Source organism: Loxodonta africana, chromosome 10 (genome assembly GCF_030014295.1).
Source record: "Loxodonta africana isolate mLoxAfr1 chromosome 10, mLoxAfr1.hap2, whole genome shotgun sequence".
Lineage (NCBI taxonomy): Eukaryota > Metazoa > Chordata > Mammalia > Proboscidea > Elephantidae > Loxodonta > Loxodonta africana.
The window spans coordinates 15,162,026-15,183,059 of record NC_087351.1 but is presented as its reverse complement, the minus strand read 5'-3'; the positions used below and the strand labels follow the sequence as shown (position 1 = coordinate 15,183,059).

At 49.6% G+C, this 21,034-nt stretch overlaps 2 protein-coding genes across 2 annotated transcripts; both read left to right on the top strand.

Annotated features, from left to right (window-relative positions):
• Positions 1 to 2,610: 2,610 nt before the first annotated feature.
• On the top strand, positions 2,611 to 19,820 carry IVD (isovaleryl-CoA dehydrogenase). The gene is made up of 12 exons (XM_003418741.4): positions 2,611 to 2,784; positions 5,591 to 5,680; positions 5,897 to 5,948; positions 11,119 to 11,288; positions 11,951 to 12,044; positions 12,466 to 12,602; positions 14,063 to 14,159; positions 16,169 to 16,262; positions 16,728 to 16,809; positions 17,601 to 17,705; positions 17,788 to 17,860; positions 18,514 to 19,820. The coding sequence occupies exons 1-12, from the start codon at positions 2,641 to 2,643 to the stop codon at positions 18,645 to 18,647; spliced, it is 1,272 nt and encodes a 423-aa protein (XP_003418789.1). The 5' UTR covers positions 2,611 to 2,640; the 3' UTR covers positions 18,648 to 19,820.
• On the top strand, positions 14,649 to 16,162 carry LOC104846734 (selenoprotein W). The gene is given in 2 exon segments (XM_023558655.2): positions 14,649 to 15,329; positions 15,331 to 16,162. Coding segments are annotated over 2 exon segments (399 nt in total). The 5' UTR covers positions 14,649 to 15,108; the 3' UTR covers positions 15,509 to 16,162.
• Positions 19,821 to 21,034: the final 1,214 nt, after the last annotated feature.

Genomic DNA, 21,034 nt, shown 5'->3' with positions numbered 1-21,034 from the left:
AACAAGTCTCCTTTTATTCTACGTGAATAATAGCCAACATAAGGCTAGTTTCCAATATTTGAAGGTAACTCATATCCCCACTTTCCTACTTTATCATCTCAACACCAGTTACCCATGTGGCAATTTCTCTCTGATCTAACCACTCAGAGTTGAGTCTACCCAAGGCAGGGATCTGACCTTCCAGCCCCTGCCAAATAGGCAAATGCCCGCCTCTCTGCTGGCTGTCTCTAATGCTTGGTGGGTTTGTTAATTCTCTATAGCAGCTCACAAAATTCACAAAGACTATTACCTATACTTACAGTTACCCATTTGTTATAACCAGAAAGACTGTAAATCTTTATGGAAGCAGGCCGCCACATCTTTGTCCCACAGAGTGGCTGGTGTTTTTGAACCACCAACCTTTCAGTTAGCTGCTGAGTACTTAACCACTGTGCCACCAGGGCTTCTTTGCCTCCTTTTATAGCTGAGAAAAATAGGCTCACAGAAGTTAAATTGATTTGCCCAAGGTCAGACAAGTACAGGTTGGACTAAGATCTGAGCCAGAGAATAGTGAAGATGGAAGGTGTGTGAATATATACCAGAAATTTTGAAGATCCTTGAATGCCAGGCTAAGAGGCATGGAGTTTTATCTTCAAGGCCAGAGGTTTCCACTTCCTCAGTTCTGGTGCTCTTAGTGCCTCCGTATTTTCTACGACACACCAAACTCAATACCTATCGGTTAAATAGTTAAGTCCAAACAATATATTTGTCCTAACAACTTAGTAGGTGTTTGAAGAAATGGTACACCTAAATCTAAAGAAAAAAATTTTGTTTCATTGTAAAATAACTATAGTTATTGCCTACTGGGGTGTTGGGCACTGCTGGGGTTCCCAAAGCTTGGCATCACACTGGACGCTGCCACTTGTATTTTCTGTTTCACATTGAAAGTACTGTTGCCCGATCTAATGTTGAAACTTAACCTGCTTGGAGCTAACAGTTCACATGGTGACTGACAGATGTTGACTGTCACTGTGATTCTCTCACAGTCTGAAATACCCCTGTGAGTTTGCTGTGGTACCCCAGGGTGCCTGGGCTCGCAGCCTGGGAACCACAGACAAAGGCAATAGGGAATCACTGGCAGATTTTGAGCAGGCGACCGCCATGATGAAAGTTACAGAAAAATTACTATGGCATTGGTGTAAAAAATGAGTGTCCGGATTAAGAGAATGGAGCCAAGGACAGAGAATGGACATCAAGAAAACATCATATAGGAATCCAGTGTGTTAGGGCCAAGACAGGAAAGGTGCAATGAAAGATCTGAAACATGAGAAAAACCACAGAAATTAGTTGATGGCATGAGGGTTGCAAGAAGGAATCTGTATGCAAAGGTTTTGAGCCAGGGCGAAGGATTAAGAATTGGTTACCAACATTAGGAACACACATGGCATGAGGGACTTGATGTAGGCTGTGCAGCCAGATGGATCGGGGTTGGAATCCCAGTCTGCCCACTAAAAACTGACCTTTGGCATGCTACTTCCCTCAGCCTAATTTCTTACCTGTAAGAGCTAATACCTATCTTGCTGGGTTGCAGTAAGAGAGAAAGATGTCCAGCACCTAACCCAGTGCCTAGCACAAAGGTACTCAAATCTTGGTGGGGATCAGTATTGAAGCTCAAAATTTGTCCTGAGCTTCTCCACAATCTTCCCCTAACTTCCACTCCAGCTCCACCTCTTGACATAATCCCCCGATTTTACCCTGCCTTTTTTTTTTTTTTTTTTGCATGCCTCAGATATTTAACCCCCCTCTCAACTGAAATTTTTTTTTTTTTTTCCCAGCTGGGTCACTCCTATTGACTCTTAGGAGCCCTGGTGGCGCTGTGGTTAAGCGCTTATCTGCAAACCGAAGAGTCAGCACTTGAACCCACCAGCTGCTGCGTGAGAAAGATGTGACAGTCTACTTCCGCAACGATTTATAACCTTGGAAACCTTATGAGGCAGTTCTACTCTGTCCTATTGTATTGCTATGAGTGGCCTTATTGGCAATGGGTTTTTTTTTTTTTTTTTTGGTTTGGGTTTACTGGGCATTTCCGGGGTCCTGGTGGCGCGCAGTGGTTAAGCTCTCAGCTGCTGCTAACCGAAAGGTTAGTGGTTTGAACCCACCAGCCGTTCGTGGGAGAAAGATGTGGCAGTCTGCTTCTGTAAAGATTTCAGCCTTGGAAACCCTATGGGGCAGTTTTATTCTGTCCCATGGGATGGCTATGAGTAGGAATCCACCCCACTGCAATGGGTTTGGTCTACTGGGCATTTGGGGGAGTTTCCGTTTATGGTTCTGTTTTCCTAGGGAGACAGATTTCTGCCATTAAGAGATGCGATTTCCAAGCAGGGGAGATAATATATTTCCAACTCAAAAAGAAAAATACTTTTCTTGCTCTTTTACCCCAAAAGAACCCAGACCGGGAAGGACGCCCGCAGACCCAGCTCTTGTAGCGCGCACCCGGTCTCCACGGCCCGGATTGGCTCGTGCCGTGGTCAGCCCAGCCTTGACCGAGCGGTGATAGGCTGCTGGGGACCCACCCTCCCTCCCCGATTGGGCCCGGGCGGGGATTGGTGATTGGTGCAGCCGCGACTCGCTCGTAGCCCCCGCTCCTGGTGCAGGGCGGAGATGGCTACTGCGGCTTGGCGCCTGGGCAGATGGCGTCGGCAGCTGCCACTGCTGCGGCCGCCCGCCGGCCTGGTTTCCCGGCGGACCCACTCGGTGTTGCCGGTGGACGATGCGATCAACGGGCTGAGCGAGGAGCAGAAGCAGGTAGGGAAATGGATCTCCTGCCCAGCAAGAAGGCCTCCTGCCCCGCTCACCCAGCCCCGGCTTGTGTCCATGGGACTCGGGGTGGGGGGAGGCGCTGGTCTTCGTCCTCTGGACCCAGGCCTCTGGCCTCAGCCTCACCTTTGTGGAGGAGAGATTTGCGCCAGCACGGCAGGGCCGAGGTGGGTGAGGAAGCTCTCGTGAAACTGTTGGTGTTTTGGTGGAGGCTTTTCAGGAGCTTCCTGCTGTGACTAGTTGCAGTCCAGTCGATTCCGACTCATGGCGGCCCCATGTGTGCAGGGTAGAACTGCTCCATAGGGTTTTCAAGGCCGTGGCCTTTAGGATGTAGATCGCCAGGCCTTTCTTCCAAGGTGCTTCTGGGTGGGTTTGACGTAATTACTAGCTGAGCACTTAACCATGTGCGCCACCCACCGACTCCCGTTTGTGCCAAAAGGGCCTTCAGTCTGTATGAAGTCTACTTATAACTGATGACTGGCTAAGGCTCTGTTTCTTAACCCTGATTGATCACCTTCATCACCAGAGAATCCTTTCTGAATACACACCCGGGGAAGTTCTGAAGTGCACGCAGTATGATCTGCTATGTGTTCTTTAGCCCACTGTATCAAAACACAAAGTTAAAGAAGAAATTGCAGTGTGTGCTTACAACTGTAGCTGAACCTCAGCCTTTCCTGAAGAGGGAGATGTGTGCTCACTCTGCAGACTGGATATGGAGTTCCCTAGGAAATGTGATTCTCCTATGGCTCTTGGCAAGTATGTGAGCCTTTCAAGGACTCCAAAACCAAGCCCATTGCTGTCAAGGCAATCCTGACTCATGGTGACCTCACAGGACAGAGTAGAACTTCCCCACAGGGTTTCTAAGGCTGAAATTTTTGTGGAAGCAGACTGCCACATCTTTCTCCCGTGAAGCAGCTGGTGGGTTCAAACCGCTGACCTTTCTGTTAGCAGCCTTTTACTTTAACCACTACACCACCAGGGCTCCTCCAAAGCCCACAAAACTAAACCAAAACCAAACCCATTGCTGTCAAGTCAGCTCTGACTCATAGCAACCCTAAAGGACAGAGTAGAACTGCCCCACAGGGTTTCCAAGGAGTGCCTGGTGGATTCGAACTGCTTAACCAGTACACGTTTCCAAACCAAACCAGCTGCTGTCAATTCCATCCCAACTTATAGTGAGTGACCTTATAGGACAGAGTAGAACTGCCTCACGGGGTTTCCAAGGAGTGGCTGGTGGATTCAAACTGCCATCCTTTTGGTCAGCAACCAATCTCTTAACCACTGCACCACCAGGGTCCTTACAAATCAGCAGATCAACTTCTTGGAATCACCCCAGGCCAGAAGCATTCCTTGTTCTCCAGCGTTTCTGCCAAGAATAGTTTCTACTTTCTTTGTGTAATCCCAGGCAGTGGGTTTGTTTGTTTTTTGGTTTTGTGTATCCCTCTACCAAAAGGCTCAGGGCAGAAAAAAGCTTGAGTCTGCCAAGAACTGAAGGGGAAGTGGCTGGAGCACAGAAAGGGAGGTATAAAAATGGTGTGAATGAGGAGGTGTCTGACCTCTGACTACACAAGGGGAAGGAGAGTCAAGGCCAGTATCAACAGCCCAAGGCTGATTCCTCCTGAGCAGAGGTCAGACATTTTTCCTCTCTCTGCCATCTTTACCAAGTCTGACACCAACCATCCCTCCCGCAGCACTACTCCTCTGCTGGGTTTGATAATTCATTGCCATGGCCACACAGAACTCACAGACAATACTCACAATTATGGGGTTTATTAGGGAAGTAATGGTTTATAATTTAGGTTCGGGAACGCTCAGGATACATTTCTTCCATCAGGACAGCCTCTTCCCAGCCATGCTCACAGGCACACCTCTCTCTGACCCTCATCTCTGCCCTGCACAGCAAGTGTTACAAAGCTCTGCCAATGGCGTAAATGTTATAAAGCTCTTTTGTCTCTGCTGATAAGTGCCCCAAGGCATCCCACTCTGCCAGTAAGCCTCACCCAAAGGGGCTCAGCTTTCTCACTCTTGGGCTAGGACGCACAGCACCTTCTCCTGCTAGTCTCTTGCCAGTCTCCTGTTTCTGCTGCCTCTGCTGCTGCTGTTTCTCTTCCACTGCTTCTCTGCTTCTTACTGTCTCCTGTGTTAAAGCTCTACCTGTCTGTCCTGGTTCTGCTGCCTCTGATCCTCTCTCTATCTTCTTCTCTCTCCCTTCCTCTCCCCGTGTCTCCCTTTAAGCATAGCAGGATGGCAAGACTGACCCATTCCCTCTTCAGGGTTCCGTCCACCTTATTGCACGGTCCCACCCCCACAAGGGTGCCATGCACCTTACTTAATTTGTTAGCAAGCTATCTAATTCCCTTGGTGGGTCACAAGCACCTTATTTGCATAGTCCCACCCAGTCATTTGGCTTCAGAGTTAAAAGACTGGCTAGAAGGGCCATATTAAGTAATTCACTGAACCACAGGAGGTTAGAAAGGTAGAGGGAAAGCTGGAAAAGTCAGCAAGGGTCAGTTTATGCAGGGCCTCTTAGGCCTTGGTAAGTACTTAGCTTGTTTTATTCTACATACAATGGGAAGACATTGAATTATTTTATGTAAGGGAGGGGGACGAAGACAATCTCTGAGGAGGCATAAACTAACGGGGCCTCTAACTTTCAGTCTGATGCCTTTTGGTGAGGTTATTTGTGATCTGGAGGACTGGCTGTTCCCTGAATGTGTCCTCAATAGTGGAGGGCTGCCTTCAGCAGCAATAATGTACTGGTTTCAGCAGCATCGGTCTAACTCTTTCCCTCTAGCTTCGTCAGACCATGGTTAAGTTCCTTCAGGAGCACTTGGCCCCCAAGGCCCAGGAGATTGATCAGAGCAACGAGTTCAAGAACCTTCGAGTGAGTTGTGAGGCCCAGACGTAAGGGCAGTGGGGCAGTCTGTGGGAGCTGGGCTGGGAATTACACTGCTGCCTGAAGGTCGCACTTGGTCTTCTGGTAACTGAGACCTTCCTAAGAGTAGCCCCTTGCTCTGAAGCATTTAGGTCTAATTGCTCCACATGTGCCAGGCACCTGTGACCGGCTGCCTTCTCATAGCTCACTCCATTCTGTTAACAGGAGTTTTGGAAGCAGCTGGGAAACCTGGGAGTATTGGGCATCACAGCCCCTGGTGAGTATCTTCTTTTCCCTAAAGAGAACTTCTCTTGTGTGCCTTTTAACACTTTCAAGACCCAATTATTTTCTGCTTTGATTTTTTTTTTTTGGATACTCTGTGTTTTCATTAGTGAAAGCATGCTGAGTCATGGAGTGGTTTACATTTTTGGTTGGTAATATGGATTCTGAGAAATATTATCTGATACTACATGGCTACCACAGAACTTTTAAGGTTCTTGAACCCATACTTAGCAGTCGCATGTCTGTACCTCCAGACTTGGTTGCTGATGTTTTTCATGGTACCTTCTATTATTTTTTTTTCTATTAGGTTACCTGGGGAACCTCTGGTTTTCCAAATGTGACAAAAGAAAAAAAAGAAATCCACCAGAGCTCCCTAACTATTACACTACTATTACACAGGAAACCATAAATATGCTTAGAAGGCATATTTAGGGGTACAAAAGCCAAAAGAGGCAAAACTTTTACCCAGTCACACCTGGTTGCACTACCTTATTTGCAAGCCTCATACCCCAGCTATTTTGCTTCAACTAACATTTCTTTCCCCTTTTGCCATTATGCAAGTCCCTGTTGGAGGGCAGCAAACACTTGCAGTGGTAAAAGTATACTCCCAAAGAACCTGAGAGCCAGAAAAAGTGGGTGGTATGCCACATGTACCATGGATCATGAAATGGTTAGTGCAGTTTCAAGAAGACTCAGGAAAGGAAGGGAAAGATCATGCTCAAAGAAACCCAGAGCTCCCTCTCTCTTGGAAGTGAAAAAGCCCTTGTTGACTGTCAACCCACAGAAGAGTACACACTTCTGTTTCTTTGGAAGTGATGTCAAGGAGACAAAGATGAGGTCAGTGTAGTTCAGCTGGATCTGAATCACTCTGGATCCAAGCAAATGGCATTCTTAATATATTCTAAATTCTGCATGCGTGATAAACCTCCCCCAGGTGATTTTGTTTGGGAGTTTGGAAAACTTTGGGTCAAACGTTGTCTTAACACCTTGGTCTTTCTTCATGCCTCTCCTAAGCCCTGCCCTACCGATGGCCTCTGGACAGGAACACTCAGGTCAGGCATGTTCCTATGGAGACTGGCTATACCCTTGGCCTATAGCTTGACCCTGGAGCTCTTTTGACAGCAGATGGGGAGTCTGTCTGAGTCTGCCCAATGTCCCCTGCAGGTCTTCACTACTTTCTTCTGGGGGGCAAAGGCAGGGAGCTGGTGGGCTCTGTTTTAGGTGTTGGCCCCTGAAGCAGAGGGCCAGCCTGGCTTGCAGTGCCTAGTAAGGAGATGAGGCTGTGGCCTCACCGGCCACTGCCTGGACTGCCCATCCTGCTTTGACCTGTGTTCACTCTGGGCATCAGAGTAGAGCTGGAAGACAATATACTTCTTTTTTTTTTCCTTTTTTTTTTTTTTATTGTGCTTTAAGTGAAAGTTTACAGTTCAAGTCAGTTTCTCCGACAAAAACTTGTTATGTGACCCTAGTTGCTCTCCCTACAATGTGACAGCACACGTCTCCTCTCCACCGTGTATTTCCCTTGTCCATTGACAATGTACTTCTTATATTATTCCCTTCACCACCTGGAGGACCAAAAAACTAGTTGCTGTCAGTTGATTTTGACTCATGGCAACCCATGTGTGTCAGAGTGAAACTTGTGCTCCAGAGAGTTTTAAGTGGCTGATTTTTTTTTAGAAGTAGATTGCCAGTCCTTTCTTCTGAGGAGCCTGTGGGTGGACTCGAACCTCCAACCTTTCGGTTAGCAGCTGAGGATGTTAACTGTTTGCACTACCCAGGGACTCCATTTGGAAGACAATTCCTGAGATTTGAATTGATCCTAGAAAGCTATGTCATGAGTACAGGTAGTCCCTGACTTATGACAGGGTGTGTTCCAGCAACTCTGTTGTAAGTCAGGTCTGACGTTAGTCGAATACCTCGTTTTTTTCTTTTTTAGTTTTCATTATCATTGCCTCTTATTGTCAGTAGCTTTATGAATCATAACATTGAACACCGACAAGTGAACATCTGCGAATGACAACATCAGCAAATTATATGCTGCAACATTGCATATAGTACATATTACTAAGGATAATATGTACCAAAAAAAAAAACAGACTGTCACAAGTGTGGGTCACCGTAACTTGAGTATGTCGTAAGTTGGAGACTATCTGTAATGATAAAATGAAACCACTTAAAATTAATTTAGGCCATCTTAACGTGAAACCCTGCTGGCGTAGTGGTTAAGTGCTACAGCTGGCACTTCGAATCCACCAGGCATTCGTTGGAAACCCTGTGGGGCAGGGTTGCTCTGAGTCAGAATCAACTCTACGGCAATGGGTTTTTAATGTGAAATAGTGGGGAGGGGGATGCTGCCAGGAATCTTTTTTTTTTAAGTGTTGTAAATATATGTAACAAAACATTTGCCGATGCAACAATTTTTTTTTTTTTTAATTAAAAAACAAGTTTATTTGTAAACCCCTCCATCAGGTAAATGGATCATGGTACCTCAGTTATGGTTTTATGACCCTAACAGCCAAGCTCACCACCACCACAGGCAAGGTTAAAATAAGAGAGTTTATATGCTTTTCCTCTCATTAACCTTCCTGAAAATTTTATACACGCGCACACGAATTAGCTGAGTGAATAGCTTGAATAGCAGTAGGTGTGATCACTGAAAGTACAAAAATACAGGCTACTTTGCCAGCTGGGTCCATTGTCCACACTGATGGTATACCAGCCATGGGTAGAACCCAGAGAACTTGGGGCCCAGGACTGCATTATGGCTCAAGAATCAAGAGTGACGTTAATCGCGCTCACCTTGTTGTTCAGCCATCATCACTGTCCTTCCCACATTTTTCCACACCCTTAACAGAAGCTCAGTGCCCTAGGAACTCCTAAAAATGACGCTAGTCAGGTGGCATTTAATGTAAGGAAGAAGTAGTTAGAAATCAGATGAAAACCCCTTCAGGGGGAAACCTTGGAAAGAAAGCTGGATGTGAGTTCTAGTTCTGCGGGATGTGTTAGTGGCTCTTTCTAATCCCAGCACCCTGTGAGTTTTTCCTGAGTTGTGGGGTCTGCCCACCTTCCCTAGAGCCTAGGACCAGCCACACGTCTTGGTCAGAGTGAGCATGTGCAGAGACCCTTGCCAGGGCTTACCCAAACAGCAAGATTTGGGGATAAAGGGTTGGTACCAGATGACTCAGCCACTTTAATTTTGGATCTGCTGCCAAGGTACAAACTTATTTTTTATGGGGAGTTCTGAAATACCCTACCAGCATCCTTTCTGCTGCACAGCCCACCACCCACAGATTTTCTCTCGGGATTTGGCTCCCCTATTCCTTTTACCAGTGCTGCGTCTTTAGATCCAAACCTATGTTGTGGAAAGCTCCATTCTGCCCTTTGCACACACACCCTTTGCTTTGTTCTCAGTGTTTTGGGTCATTCTTAGTGTTTTTCTCTGTTAAATTCCAAGTCCTCTTCATTTATTCAGTTGCCTCTGTGCTTCTGTAACTTTCTGAACAGTGGGTGCTCTTGACTACTTTAAGAAGTATGTCTGGCACAGTACAGGAGAGGTCAGCACAACTGGACTAAATCAAAAGCAAAGAAGTTTCCTGAATAAACTGATTGCTTCGAAGGCCAGTGTAGCAGGGGCAGGGGCCTGGGGACCATGGTTTCAGGGGACATCTAGGTCAATTGGCATAATAAAATCTATTAAGAAAACATTCTGCATCCCACTTTGAAGAGTGGCATCTGGGGTCTTAAACACTAGAAAGCGGCCATCTAAGATGCATCGATTGGTCTCAGCCCACCTGGAGCAAAGGAGAATGAAGAACACCAAAGACACGAGGTAATTATGAGCCCAAGAGACTGAAAGGGCCACATAAATCAGACCGGAGCCTGAGACCAGAAGAACTAGATGGTCCCCGGCTACAACCAATGACTGCCCTGACAGGGAACACAACAGAGAATCCCTGAAGGAGCAGAAGAGCAGTGGGATGCAGACCTCAAATTCTCGTAAGAAGACCAGACTTAATGGTCTGACTGAGACTAGAAGGACGCTGGAGGTCATGGTCCCCAGACCTTCTGTTAGCCCAAGACAGGAACCCTTCCCAAAGCCAACTCTTCAGACAAGGATTGGACTGGACTATAGAATAGAAAATGATACTGGTGAGGAGTGAGCTTCTTTGCTCAGGTAGGCACATGAGACTATGTGGGCAGCTTCTGTCTGGAGGGGAGATGAGAAGGCAGAGGGGGACAGAAGCTGACTGAATGAACACAGAAATACTGGGTGGAGAGGAGTGTGCTGTCTCATTAGGGGAGAGCAACCAGGAGTATATAGCAAGGTGTATACAAATTTTTGTATGAGAGACTGACTTGATTTGTAAACTTTAACTTAAAGCACAATTTAAAAAAAAGACCAGACTTGCTGGCCTGACAGAGACTGGAGAAACCCTGAGAGTATGGCCGCCGGACACCCTTTCAGCTCAGTAATGAGGTCACTCCTGAGGTTCGCCCTTCAGCCAAAGATTGAACAGGCCCATGGAACAAAACAAGACTAAAGGGGCACACCAGCCCTGGGGCAGGGACTGGAAGGCAGGAGGGAACAGGACAGCTTGTAATAGGGAACCCAGGGTGGAGAAGGGAGAGTGTTGACATGTCCTGGCATTGTTAATCAATGTCATAGAACAACGTGTAACTGTTGATGAGAAACTAGTTTGTTCTGTAAACCTTCATCTGAACCAAACCAAAATCCACTGCTGTCAAGTCGATTCTGACTCATAGCGACCCTATAGGACAGAGTAGAACTGCCCCATAGAGTTTCCAAGGAGCGCCTGGCGGATTCGAACTGCCAAGCTTTTAGTTAGCAGCCGTAGCACATAACCACTATGCCACCAGGGTTTCCCTTCATCTGAAATACAATTAAAAAAAGAAGCATGTCTGGGATCAAGCAAAAGTTGCAATGGCTGTTTTCTGAACACTGTGTTGGGTGACAAAGAGCAGCAGGCAAAACCTGTTCTGTGAGCTTTTAAGCAGAGTCCATTGAGTCAGCCTGATGGCCTTGCTAGAAGTAATTTGGAATAGGTTCTACAAGGAGGTTTATTTTCTGCCAATAAGATTCTTATCAATGTTCTATTTTAATCTGTGCTGCTATTTCCTCTCCCCTGTGCCACCTCCACCTGTAGTTCAGTATGGCGGCTCAGGCCTGGGCTATCTGGAGCACGTGGTGGCGATGGAAGAGATATCCCGAGCTTCTGGAGCAGTGGGACTCAGTTATGGCAGCCACTCCAACCTCTGTGTCAACCAACTTGTGCGCAATGGGAATGAGGCCCAGAAGGAAAAGTATCTCCCTAAGGTGAGCAGATGGGAGTGGAGAAACACTAATGTCATGGTGCAGCCACAAACCACTAGGCAGCCTCCCCCATCGTCAAGGGCCAACCAGACTTGCATTCTGTAGCCTGCTGCCCTGAACCAAATATGATTAGAAGGGTGCCAGAGATTTGCTTTAAAGTAGTTCAGTCAAGCTCCTGCCTGGAGGGGAGATGAGAAGGCAGAGGGGGACAGAAGCTGGCTAAATGGACACAGGGAATATGGGGTGGAGAAAAGGAGTGTGCTGTCTCATTAAGGGGAGAGCAACTAGGAGTACATAGCAAGGTGTATATAAATTTTTGTATGAGGGACTGACCTGATTAATAAACTTTCACCTAAAGCACAATAAAAATAAAAATAGTCCAGTAAAGAATTTCAAAATAGGGCAGAACCCCTGGCTTTGGAGTCAATGGCCAGCACTTGAAAAGCCTATTGAAGAAATGGGAAAAGAGGACTAGCTCCCCTTGCAAAGGAGAGCCATTTTCACCCTGTAGATATTGGGCTTCTCTCCTAGGACTTCACCAATGCCCTGGTCTTAGAGAGAGGTTTGAAGGGGTGTAATGTGAATAGGCAAGAAGCAGAATCAGAGTGAGCTACCATAGTGTACTTTTGAAGTCATAATAAGGCCCTTTGGGGTCTTCCTTGCAGCTGATCAGCGGTGAGTACATTGGAGCCCTGGCCATGAGTGAGTCCAATGCAGGCTCCGATGTTGTCTCCATGAAGTTAAAAGCGGAAAAGAAAGGTGAGGCTACTCTTGGGAGCAGAGAGGGCAGAGAGACAGACTTTCTCACGGTCTAAGGAGCAACAGAGCCCTGGTGGTGCAGTGGTTAAGTGCCCAGCTGCTAACCAAAAGGTCAGTGGTTTAAACCCACGAGCCGCTCCATGGGAGAAAGATGTGGCAGTCTGCTTCCCTAAAGATTACAGCCTTGGAAACCCTATGGGACAGTTCTACGCTGTCATAAGGGTCGCTATGAGTCAGAATTGACTTAGCAGCAACGGGAGGGAGCAACAATTAGGAGTGGTCTCTGCTGGGTTTCTAGAACTGGGCAGCTTGCTCAGCCTAGAGTCTGAGCTGACTGCTGAGAGAGGCCAGGACAGCTTGAGCAAGCACCCAACTGCCTGCCTTTAGGTGCGTGAGCAAGCACCCAACTGCCTGCCCTTAGGTGATCACTACGTCCTGAATGGCACCAAGTTCTGGATCACCAACGGCCCTGATGCTGATGTCCTTATCGTTTATGCCAAGACTGATCTGGCTGCTGTGCCAGCTTCTCGGGGCATCACGGCCTTCATCGTGGAAAAGGTGAGTGTAGGTGTTCTCCTGACAGTGGTACCAGAGGTGGCTGCCTTTGAACTACCACAAGCATGATCAATGATGTATGCTTTCAGGACTTTGAAGGAACCTGAAAGGAGGGTGACCAAAAAGCAGAATCTAAGGGGTTTGGGGAGGGTGGGCCAGGTCTGAAAATGGTAGGGCCATCCACAGAATCAGGTGAGACAAGGAGGTCCATAAAGAGCCCTAAAGAGAGGCTGCTGGGTTTGGTAATCAGGGTGACATTGGTCAACTTGAGGAGACCAGCTGTGGGGGACTGAGGTGTGTGAGGCGGACGGAAGTGGAGAGAGCGAGAAGACCACACCTTCAGAAATGTTGTCAGTAAAAGCAGGAAGGAGCTAGAGCAGGAGTTGATATTAAAAGTTTGGAGTTTGAGTTGGTTTTTAAGAAGGAGGCAAACTGAGCAAATTTTTTGATATAAAAAGAAAAGAAATAGGTGAGGGAGAGACAGATGTGTAGGGGAGTACAAGTCAAACGCAGTGGTGAGTTGGAGCAGCGGGTATAAGAATAGGTTATGGTGATAGCAGAGGGGACATCTGCCTAATGGCTGAATAGGGGGCCACAGCGTCTATGGGGTTGGGGGAGCTGGTAGAGTTTAATGAGTGTCATAAAGGTTTGCAATACCCTCCAGAGGATGTGGGAAGGTAGCCGACTTAGATTAGAGGAGAAGAAAATTGAATAACTAAAAGGGCCTAACTGAGATTGGAAATCTCAAGGTTGTGTAACACCACTCTTGTCAGCCTGGAGAGGAAGGGAGGAACCCTTGCTTATACTCTACAGGGCATGTGCCAACACACAAAGCATCTAACTGGCCCAGGCCAAAGCAAGCAGATGGTTGAATTGATCCTGGGTGGGACTCAACTGGAAACCCTGCTGGCATAGTGGTTAAGTACTACGGCTGCCAGCCAAGGGGTTGGCAGTTTGAATCCACCAGGCACTCCTTGGAAACTATGGGACAGTTCTACTCTGTCCTATAGGGTTGCTATGAGTTGGAATCGATGCGACGGCAGTGGGTTTGGGACTCAGTTAGGAACAACTGGCAGCAGAGCAAGGGGCAAATGAGTTGAGTTGGCTGCTGAGCGTGTCTTGGAAGTGATTTCCCGAGGGAAGAAACAAAGTCAGGGAGGGTAAGGCAGGCTTAGGCTACTGGCTATTTCAAAAAGGAAGGAACCGGTCCCTGGAGGACTGGGGAGAACGCAAGCTAAGAGGAGAGGGGGTTGGGATCAGGGCGGGCTGCTAGGGCTGGAGGTCCCAGAACTGAAGCAGTCTCTCCGCCTCCAGAGCAGGCCGTGGAAGTAGGTGCTGGTGCACCGCGCAGGTGTGGGGACTTGACGGGAAGGTGGACTCCTTCTTCCCGGGGGCCTTGGCCTTACTCGGCCCCCTCGGGAGGGCTCATCTATAATCAGGCCCACCTTTTGTTTCCTGTGAAGGGCATGCCTGGCTTCAGGACCTCCAAGAAGCTGGACAAGCTGGGCATGAGGGGCTCTAACACCTGTGAGCTAATCTTTGAAGACTGCAAGGTTCCTGGTGAGTCTCTCAGAGAATGGGGGAGCCCCCATTCTGATGCTGTCACACGTTGCTATGGCTGTTCACAAACTGAGAAAGCCCATTTCCCGTTTGAGAGGCCTGTTAGCTCACCGATGACACGTGGCTGACTGTGGGCTTGCCACTGTTGTACTTGCCCCCTGGACTGTACATGTACTCCCAGGACTGCTGGGCAGCTGTCCTCCCTGCAGTTTTCTGCCTGACGGTGACTGAGATCAAGGGCAGTGTTTCCTGTGTGGGTAGCACCCTGTGCCTAGGTTTGGCCTTCACACTTGTTTGTATGTTTATCTGTATAGCTCATTTGAGTTCTTCATTAATGATGCTAAAGATCGTCAGAATGAGCTGAGGGAAGCTGGACTTAGTGGAAGGAAGGCAAGTCTGCTTGAGCGTAGGCATTTTCTCCCCCCGAGGTGGAACGGAATTTGACACCATGTGGCATCCTGGGGGAGCTGGCGCACCAATCGCTTGTGAATGAGACGTAATGAACCACCAATAAGGCTCCGTCTGGGCTTCAGCCATAGAAGACACTTCTCCCCCACGTTCTGTTGTACCCCACAAAGTGTGCTTTATTTACACGGAGCATGTGGGGAGAAGGATCAGTGAGGATCCTTCTGTCAGCAGGAAAGGCAAGTCGGTGCCGTTTAGTTTTGTGCACTTGGGTTCCTGCCCACAACTACCAAGGCCATCCAGTGTCCTGGCTGACAGGGTGGCCAGGTGCTTTGCCATTTCTGTAACTAACACCGAATGACTCGCATCCTGGACAAAGAATCTTTCAAGCACCACCCTGGGGACGATGACATTGGACCAGAGCCGACTCAACCTGGGAGGAAGAATAATTCTGTGGTTCCTTTATGGACACCTGTAAAAAGAATTAGGGGGGGGCCTGTGCGCCATATGCACAGACCTTACGTGTCTCCGCTGCAGCTTGGGGATGGCATTCCCACACCAGCTGATGTCTCTGCCCCGAGTCATGGCTTTCACCGTCCAAGTCGTTTATTGTGGCACTTGAGGCTACAAATCAAAGTGCCTTCAGTTCAAGACGAAGTTAAAAGATGAGTTCCCTGGTTGCCTGGACATCGGCGCTGAGGCTCAGGACCCACGCCTGGCCACCAGCTTCTTTGAAGTAATGGCAGCAGGGAAGTTGGTCCACTCTGAGAGGTGATGGCTACATGGAGAGCAAGTTTCTGAAACTGGTAGCTGCCATCAAAGCTGCCTTGGCTCGGGGTAACGTGCCGGAAGGCAGAGCCTGGGGACCTTGGCCCAGCCCCTTTCAGCAGACACTTCATGACAGGAGGACTGAAATGTCTCCCAGACGCCTGGTCTTTCCCTGAATCTGTCGGCTGCAGGACAGGGCAGCGGTTGACTCTCTCGTTTTTGCATGCACAGGAGCGCGCGTGTGTGTGTGTGCGTGCGCGTCTGTGTGTCCCGGGAATCTAGCTTTTCACGCTGGGCTTGCTCCCCTCCTCCCCCTGCTTTCACCATCCCTCGCTGCTTCCCCCCACATCTCCCTGTCTACCCTCAGAATGTGGGGGAGGTCCCATCTCAGGCTTCTTCTCTAGGGGAGCCCAGAGAGGGATCAGAATGTGTGGCGTGTGGCTGAGCGAGTGAGTGAGGGTCTCAAATTGCAGCAACATTTAGTGTTCACTGGACGAGTTTAACAAAGAAAGAAAAGACCTAGGGACGGGTTTGAGGGCCTCTAGACCAAACTAGCTTCTCTTGTTTCCTGTCCACAGCAGTCCGGGAGGAGAAGGGAAAAGATGGACCAATGTGGGGCTCTGTGCCTGGTCTTGTTGATGGTGGAGTGTCCCTCTTGGGAAGCTCCACTTCTAACTCAAAGTGGTAAACTTGATCCTTTTCTCTGTCACCCAGAACCCTAGCTGAAGGTCTAGTGACCTTTGTATGAGAGACACATTACTAAGCCTAGAACCTTTTATAAAAGCGAGGAAGCTGTGGAGAGTCCTCCTCCCCCTGACCACGACCTTTCCCGGCAGCTGCCAACATCCTGGGCCACCTGAGTAAGGGTGTGTACGTGCTGATGAGTGGGCTGGACCTGGAGCGCCTGGTGCTGGCCGGCGGGCCGCTCGGGTGAGTGTGAGGAGCTGGGCTCTGACAGCCTCCTCAGTAGTCGGTGTCATTGTGAGCAGTGGGATCCTTCCCCTTGTGGGCCAAAGGGAGCCACCTCCTGGCCTTTGGCACTTTCTTCTTCCTCTCATGCTTCATTTCTTCACTCAGAGAAGTGTCTTAGGTGATAGACCTAAGGCCTGAGGAGCAATGCTGATTAGTTATTTGGGATGTGTAATGGGTACCTGAGCTCTAATGCCCTGCCCCTGGCACACCTGGGCTCAGGAGGAAGGGGCACACGTACTGGGCAGTGGGCTCAATGACAGGCCGTGGAGACAAAAGTTCCGTATGCTCCTTTTCTCCTCCCGGGAACTCCAGTTCCTCATCTCGCCGAGTCCCCCCAGCACCTCCCCCGGTGGCCTTTAGCTGCCTACAGTGGTGGTGGTGGGACAAGGAGGCGCCTCTCCAGTGTCTTTCTCCCTCTGGCAGGATCATGCAGTCCGTCCTTGACCACGCCATCCCCTACCTCCACATGAGGGAGGCCTTTGGCCAGAAGATCGGCCACTTCCAGGTAAGTGGGGTGCTCTGGTTGAAGCGTATGCTTTCACTGGGTTAATGTTTTCTCAGTGAATGACGAGGAAGTGGGGCATGCACTGACGACACGTACCGTCCTCTAGCATGGTTAGGTTGGATGCTTAAAAGGTAGCCTTCTTCAGCATGCTTCTTGGCTTTGGAATTTTTTTAGGAATTTCATCACATTGTCAACTTAATCCCTGTTGAGGATTAATCACATTCTGAGACGTCGTAAGGTTGGAGGGTGAAGTGTGCGGGTTGTGGGGAAAACCGGTTGCTGTCAAGTCGATGGACGACCCCATGTGTGTCAAAGTAGAACTGTGCTCCACAGGATTTTCAGTGGTTGATTTTTCAGAAATAGATCTCCAGGCCTTTCTTCTGAGGTACCTCTGGGTGGACCTGAACTGTCAACTTGGAGTTAGCCACTGAATGCCTAACCACTTACCACCACCCAGGGACATCAGATTCTGGGGAGGCTCCAGACCTTCTGGTCTGAAGAAGCTGCAGGAGATAAAAGAGAATAGTACTAAAGGGTCCTTGAGGGCAATGCCATTCAAAGACAGCGAGGGCTGTTTCAGACTGCAGACTCCACAGTGAAGTGGCAGCTGTCTGGCCTTACAGCCCAGCCACCATCTGTATCATCCTAGTCAAGTTGCACCTCCTTTCTGTGCCGGCTTCCCCCATTCCCAGCTGTCAGGTCGCTGTTGCCAACCAGCTTTTGGCAACTAGAAAGAGTGTCCTGAGAGGAAAGTGGCTCCAGCGTGTTGACTCACCCCCGTTTGTGCTCAGCTGATGCAGGGGAAGATGGCCGACATGTACACCCGCCTCATGGCGTGTCGGCAGTATGTCTACAATGTCGCCAAGGCCTGCGACGAGGGACACTGCACCTCCAAGGTAAGGGTCAACAGTAGAAGGTAGAGGCTTGCTGCCCGCATGACCCTGGTGGGGCCTGCTGACCTGTAGCCTCCACCCACAGGACTGTGCGGGTGTGATTCTTTACTCAGCAGAGTGTGCCACGCAGGTGGCCCTGGATGGCATCCAGTGTTTAGGTGAGTGACCCCACCTGTGGTCGCAGGGCCACGCTCACTCCTGGAACCCGTGGTTTCTTCTCTTTCTCATTCTGTGCTCAAGCCAGCCGTAGCTGAGCAGGAACCTCTAGGCTCCTTCTGTCCCAGTTACTAGGAGGACATGGAAAGGCAAATAAAAAAGGTACTAGAGGCCACACCTGCTACCAGCTTCAGCAACGCCCCCTTCCTTCCTCCTGCTGCTCTGAACATTAGGGAATGGAGAATGAGAGAGGCCTCAGAGGTGGAACAGGCCTGTTTCAGTGCTGCACGGTGGTTCTGAGCACCGACTCGAGCCAGGAGGCCTAGGTTTGAATCCCGGTTCTGCTACTTACTGGCGTGGTGACTTGTGTAAACTACTTCACCCTTCCGTGCCTGGCACCCCCTACGTGCTACACTAGTATCTTCTTGTCCCCCTTTACCATGTCTGCCAGTGGTTCTCCCCTCTCTTTGATTAGTAATCTCAGCACCTTCTCCCCACCAGGTATTCCCCAGCCCCCTCCCTTTCATCACCTCTTGCTGATGCCTTAGTTGGTCTCTCCTACTTGTTTCCATAAACTGCTTGCTTTCCTTGGTTTGGCCCACTGCCCATCATCACTTCTGTTGTCCTTTCTTCTCTGCCCCAACCCTGGCTGCAGGTGGCAATGGCTACATCAACGACTTACCCATGGGCCGCTTTCTGCGAGACGCCAAGCTGTATGAGATTGGGGCTGGGACCAGCGAGGTAAGGCGGCTGGTCATCGGCAGAGCCTTCAACGCAGACTTCAACTAGGCGCAAGACTTTGCACCCCTTTCCCAGCACCTAGAGGCCTTTCTTTGGAAGTAGAGAGCTGGCAGCTCACCCACCCTGCCCAAGGCAGGCCCTGCTGCTCAGCTGCCCTTCTTGCCTCAGCCCTCTGGCCTCTGCATGAGGTTTGTTCTCTACAACGGCTGCCAAGCACGGTGGGCCTCAGAGCTGGGGCTGGCAGGCCAGCCAGGAAAAGTGCTCAGTGGCTCCTAATGGACTCGGCAGAAAACAGGGCTTTTCTGGGGATTATTGGGATAGGCTTTGGTGACTCCACACCTTTACTTTCTACCTTTTCAACCTGATGCCCCCACTCCCAGGGTGGGTGTCTAGGGGCAGGTCAGTGGCCATCTCTTTCTTTTGGGTGAGTGTTTGGCAGGAAGCCAAGCAGAAGGCTCAGGTTCACCAGAGACCTCACATCTAGATATGGGTGCCCCTAGGAGGATCAGAGTGTGTGTGACTGCCATTGTAGGTGTGAGCAAGGACCTAACTACTTGCTGTTCTTGGTTTTTCTCACTCACCTAAATTCCCTTTAGTTTGCTTATGGACATTTGGAATTTTCCATCAATTTGCCCCAGATTTTGGGTCAAATTTTAGGCTGATGGGTCCCTTCTCATCCTCTACTCTTGGCAAAGAAAAGTTAGCATTGCCCGTTTCCCGTTTACTTAAACTTTGTAGTCTCTTTTCTTTCTGGGGGCAAGGGGGAGCCTGCTGTGGTTTCTGCCTGATTCTAGAGGCAGCTGCTCTCAGCAGCTTGTGAGGGAGACCCTCTCCAGCAGCCCTCCATTCCTCCAGGGCTTCATGGTTCAGGGACAAAATCCTACCCTGCTGGGATGGAAACCTGAGAATACGGTTATCTCAGAACACCGTGCGGCCGAGCTCCCCCTGCAGGGCAGAGATCAGAGTGCATGTGGTGGCTCTGCTCCATGCTGGCCTCCGCAGCAGCCACTGGGAGCCCTCGCTCACACTCTGCCATGGGCACCCTGCAGTCCCGGCCCTGTGACTGCCAGCAGCTGACTCCGGGGGGGGGGGCAGGCACAAGCCCTGCCTGGGTTGGCTGGCTGAACTCCAGCTGAGGCTGCCTACATACATTTTTCTGGACACCCTATGGCTAATTTTGTTAAAACTGCACAGCCATTTTATTAAACATTGTGAAGTAAACCCATCTGCTTCTAAGCTGGTGTCTTTGGGAAGAACAATCTACTTGCTGCTCCAGCCCTGGGTCTGTGGAGAGCAACTGGCCCAGGTGTTGTTCCTGCCCTCTGGCCTGCTCTTTGGTCCTGGGGAGGGACTGGTGGAATGGGCCCTCTGCTTGGGAGAGAGGAGTTCAGAGCCTCCCTTTCCAGAGCTCCCAGTGATTTTAAAGGAAAGAGGGAACTCAAAGGGTAGGACGCTCATAAATTTCCAGAAAACATCCCCAAGTTTTTAAAAGTAAAAAAATAAAACCGGAGCTAGAACACAGACCTGGTTGCAGCAAAAATGGGGTGTTCTGAGAAGACCAGGCTGGAGTCCTGCTGCCTGGTAGCCTGGGTGGAGCCCAGTCTGAGAGGGGAAGATTGGGGATGATGGGCCTGGATTGTTCTATCCCACCTATGTTCCTGAGAGGGAACTGGCTTTCTCTGCTCCCAGCCCAGCAGCACCTGTTCCTGGCTTCTCTGGTCCTGGCCTGTAGCCAAGTGCTGTTCCCAGCCTGGAGCTTGAGACAGAGGGCTTTAGCTCCTCACCAATCCCAGTCCACTCCATCCCAAGGTGAAGACCCTGGGCTCATGAAGCTGTCCCTTCACTTCCCCACTCTGCCCCTGCCGTGTTGAAGATGAATGAGGTGTAACTGGTGGTCTTGCTGGGTTAATGCGCAGCTGGAACGGCTGGGCTGGAAACGCTGGGAATATGACCAAATGGAATGTTTAGCCCAGTCCGGTGTTGGCTGCCGGCGCCCTGGCAACCGGGGGCGCGTGTGGTGGTTCTGATGCTGTATGCAAAGCACAAGAGAAATGTTAAAAGGTACATGTATACATATGTGTAATAAAACCACAAAAACAAGAAGCCGTAGCCTGACCCGTGACTGGAAGCGCCGGGAAGACTCCGCTTTGGTTCTTGCGGGAATTTTTTGATTGTTTACATTCATACGGCAACTGGATCTCTACATGACCAGCTACCTGGCACTCCGGGGGCTGCCTCTAATACAGGCCCGGCTTCTCTGACTGTTGACTCCCGTCTCTTTGTTTTCCGACTGCTGGCCCTCGGGGGTGGCAAGAGAAGCTAGGGGGATGTTTCTCCAGGTGTGGATTGGGCACAGCCCTTTTCAGAATTCCGCAGCCTGTAAAAAATGCCAATTCCTGGATCCCACCCCACGATGAATGAAAGCATCTCCAAGG

Excerpts from the sequence above, each read along its gene's own strand:
- IVD (XM_003418741.4), top strand. The coding sequence starts at position 2,641 with ATGGCTACTGCGGCTTGGCGCCTGGGCAGATGGCGTCGGCAGCTGCCA. Across the intron at positions 5,681-5,896 it reads ACGAGTTCAAGAACCTTCGA|GAGTTTTGGAAGCAGCTGGG; the intron begins GTGAGTTGTGAG and ends TTCTGTTAACAG. Across the intron at positions 17,861-18,513 it reads GGATGGCATCCAGTGTTTAG|GTGGCAATGGCTACATCAAC; the intron begins GTGAGTGACCCC and ends CCCTGGCTGCAG.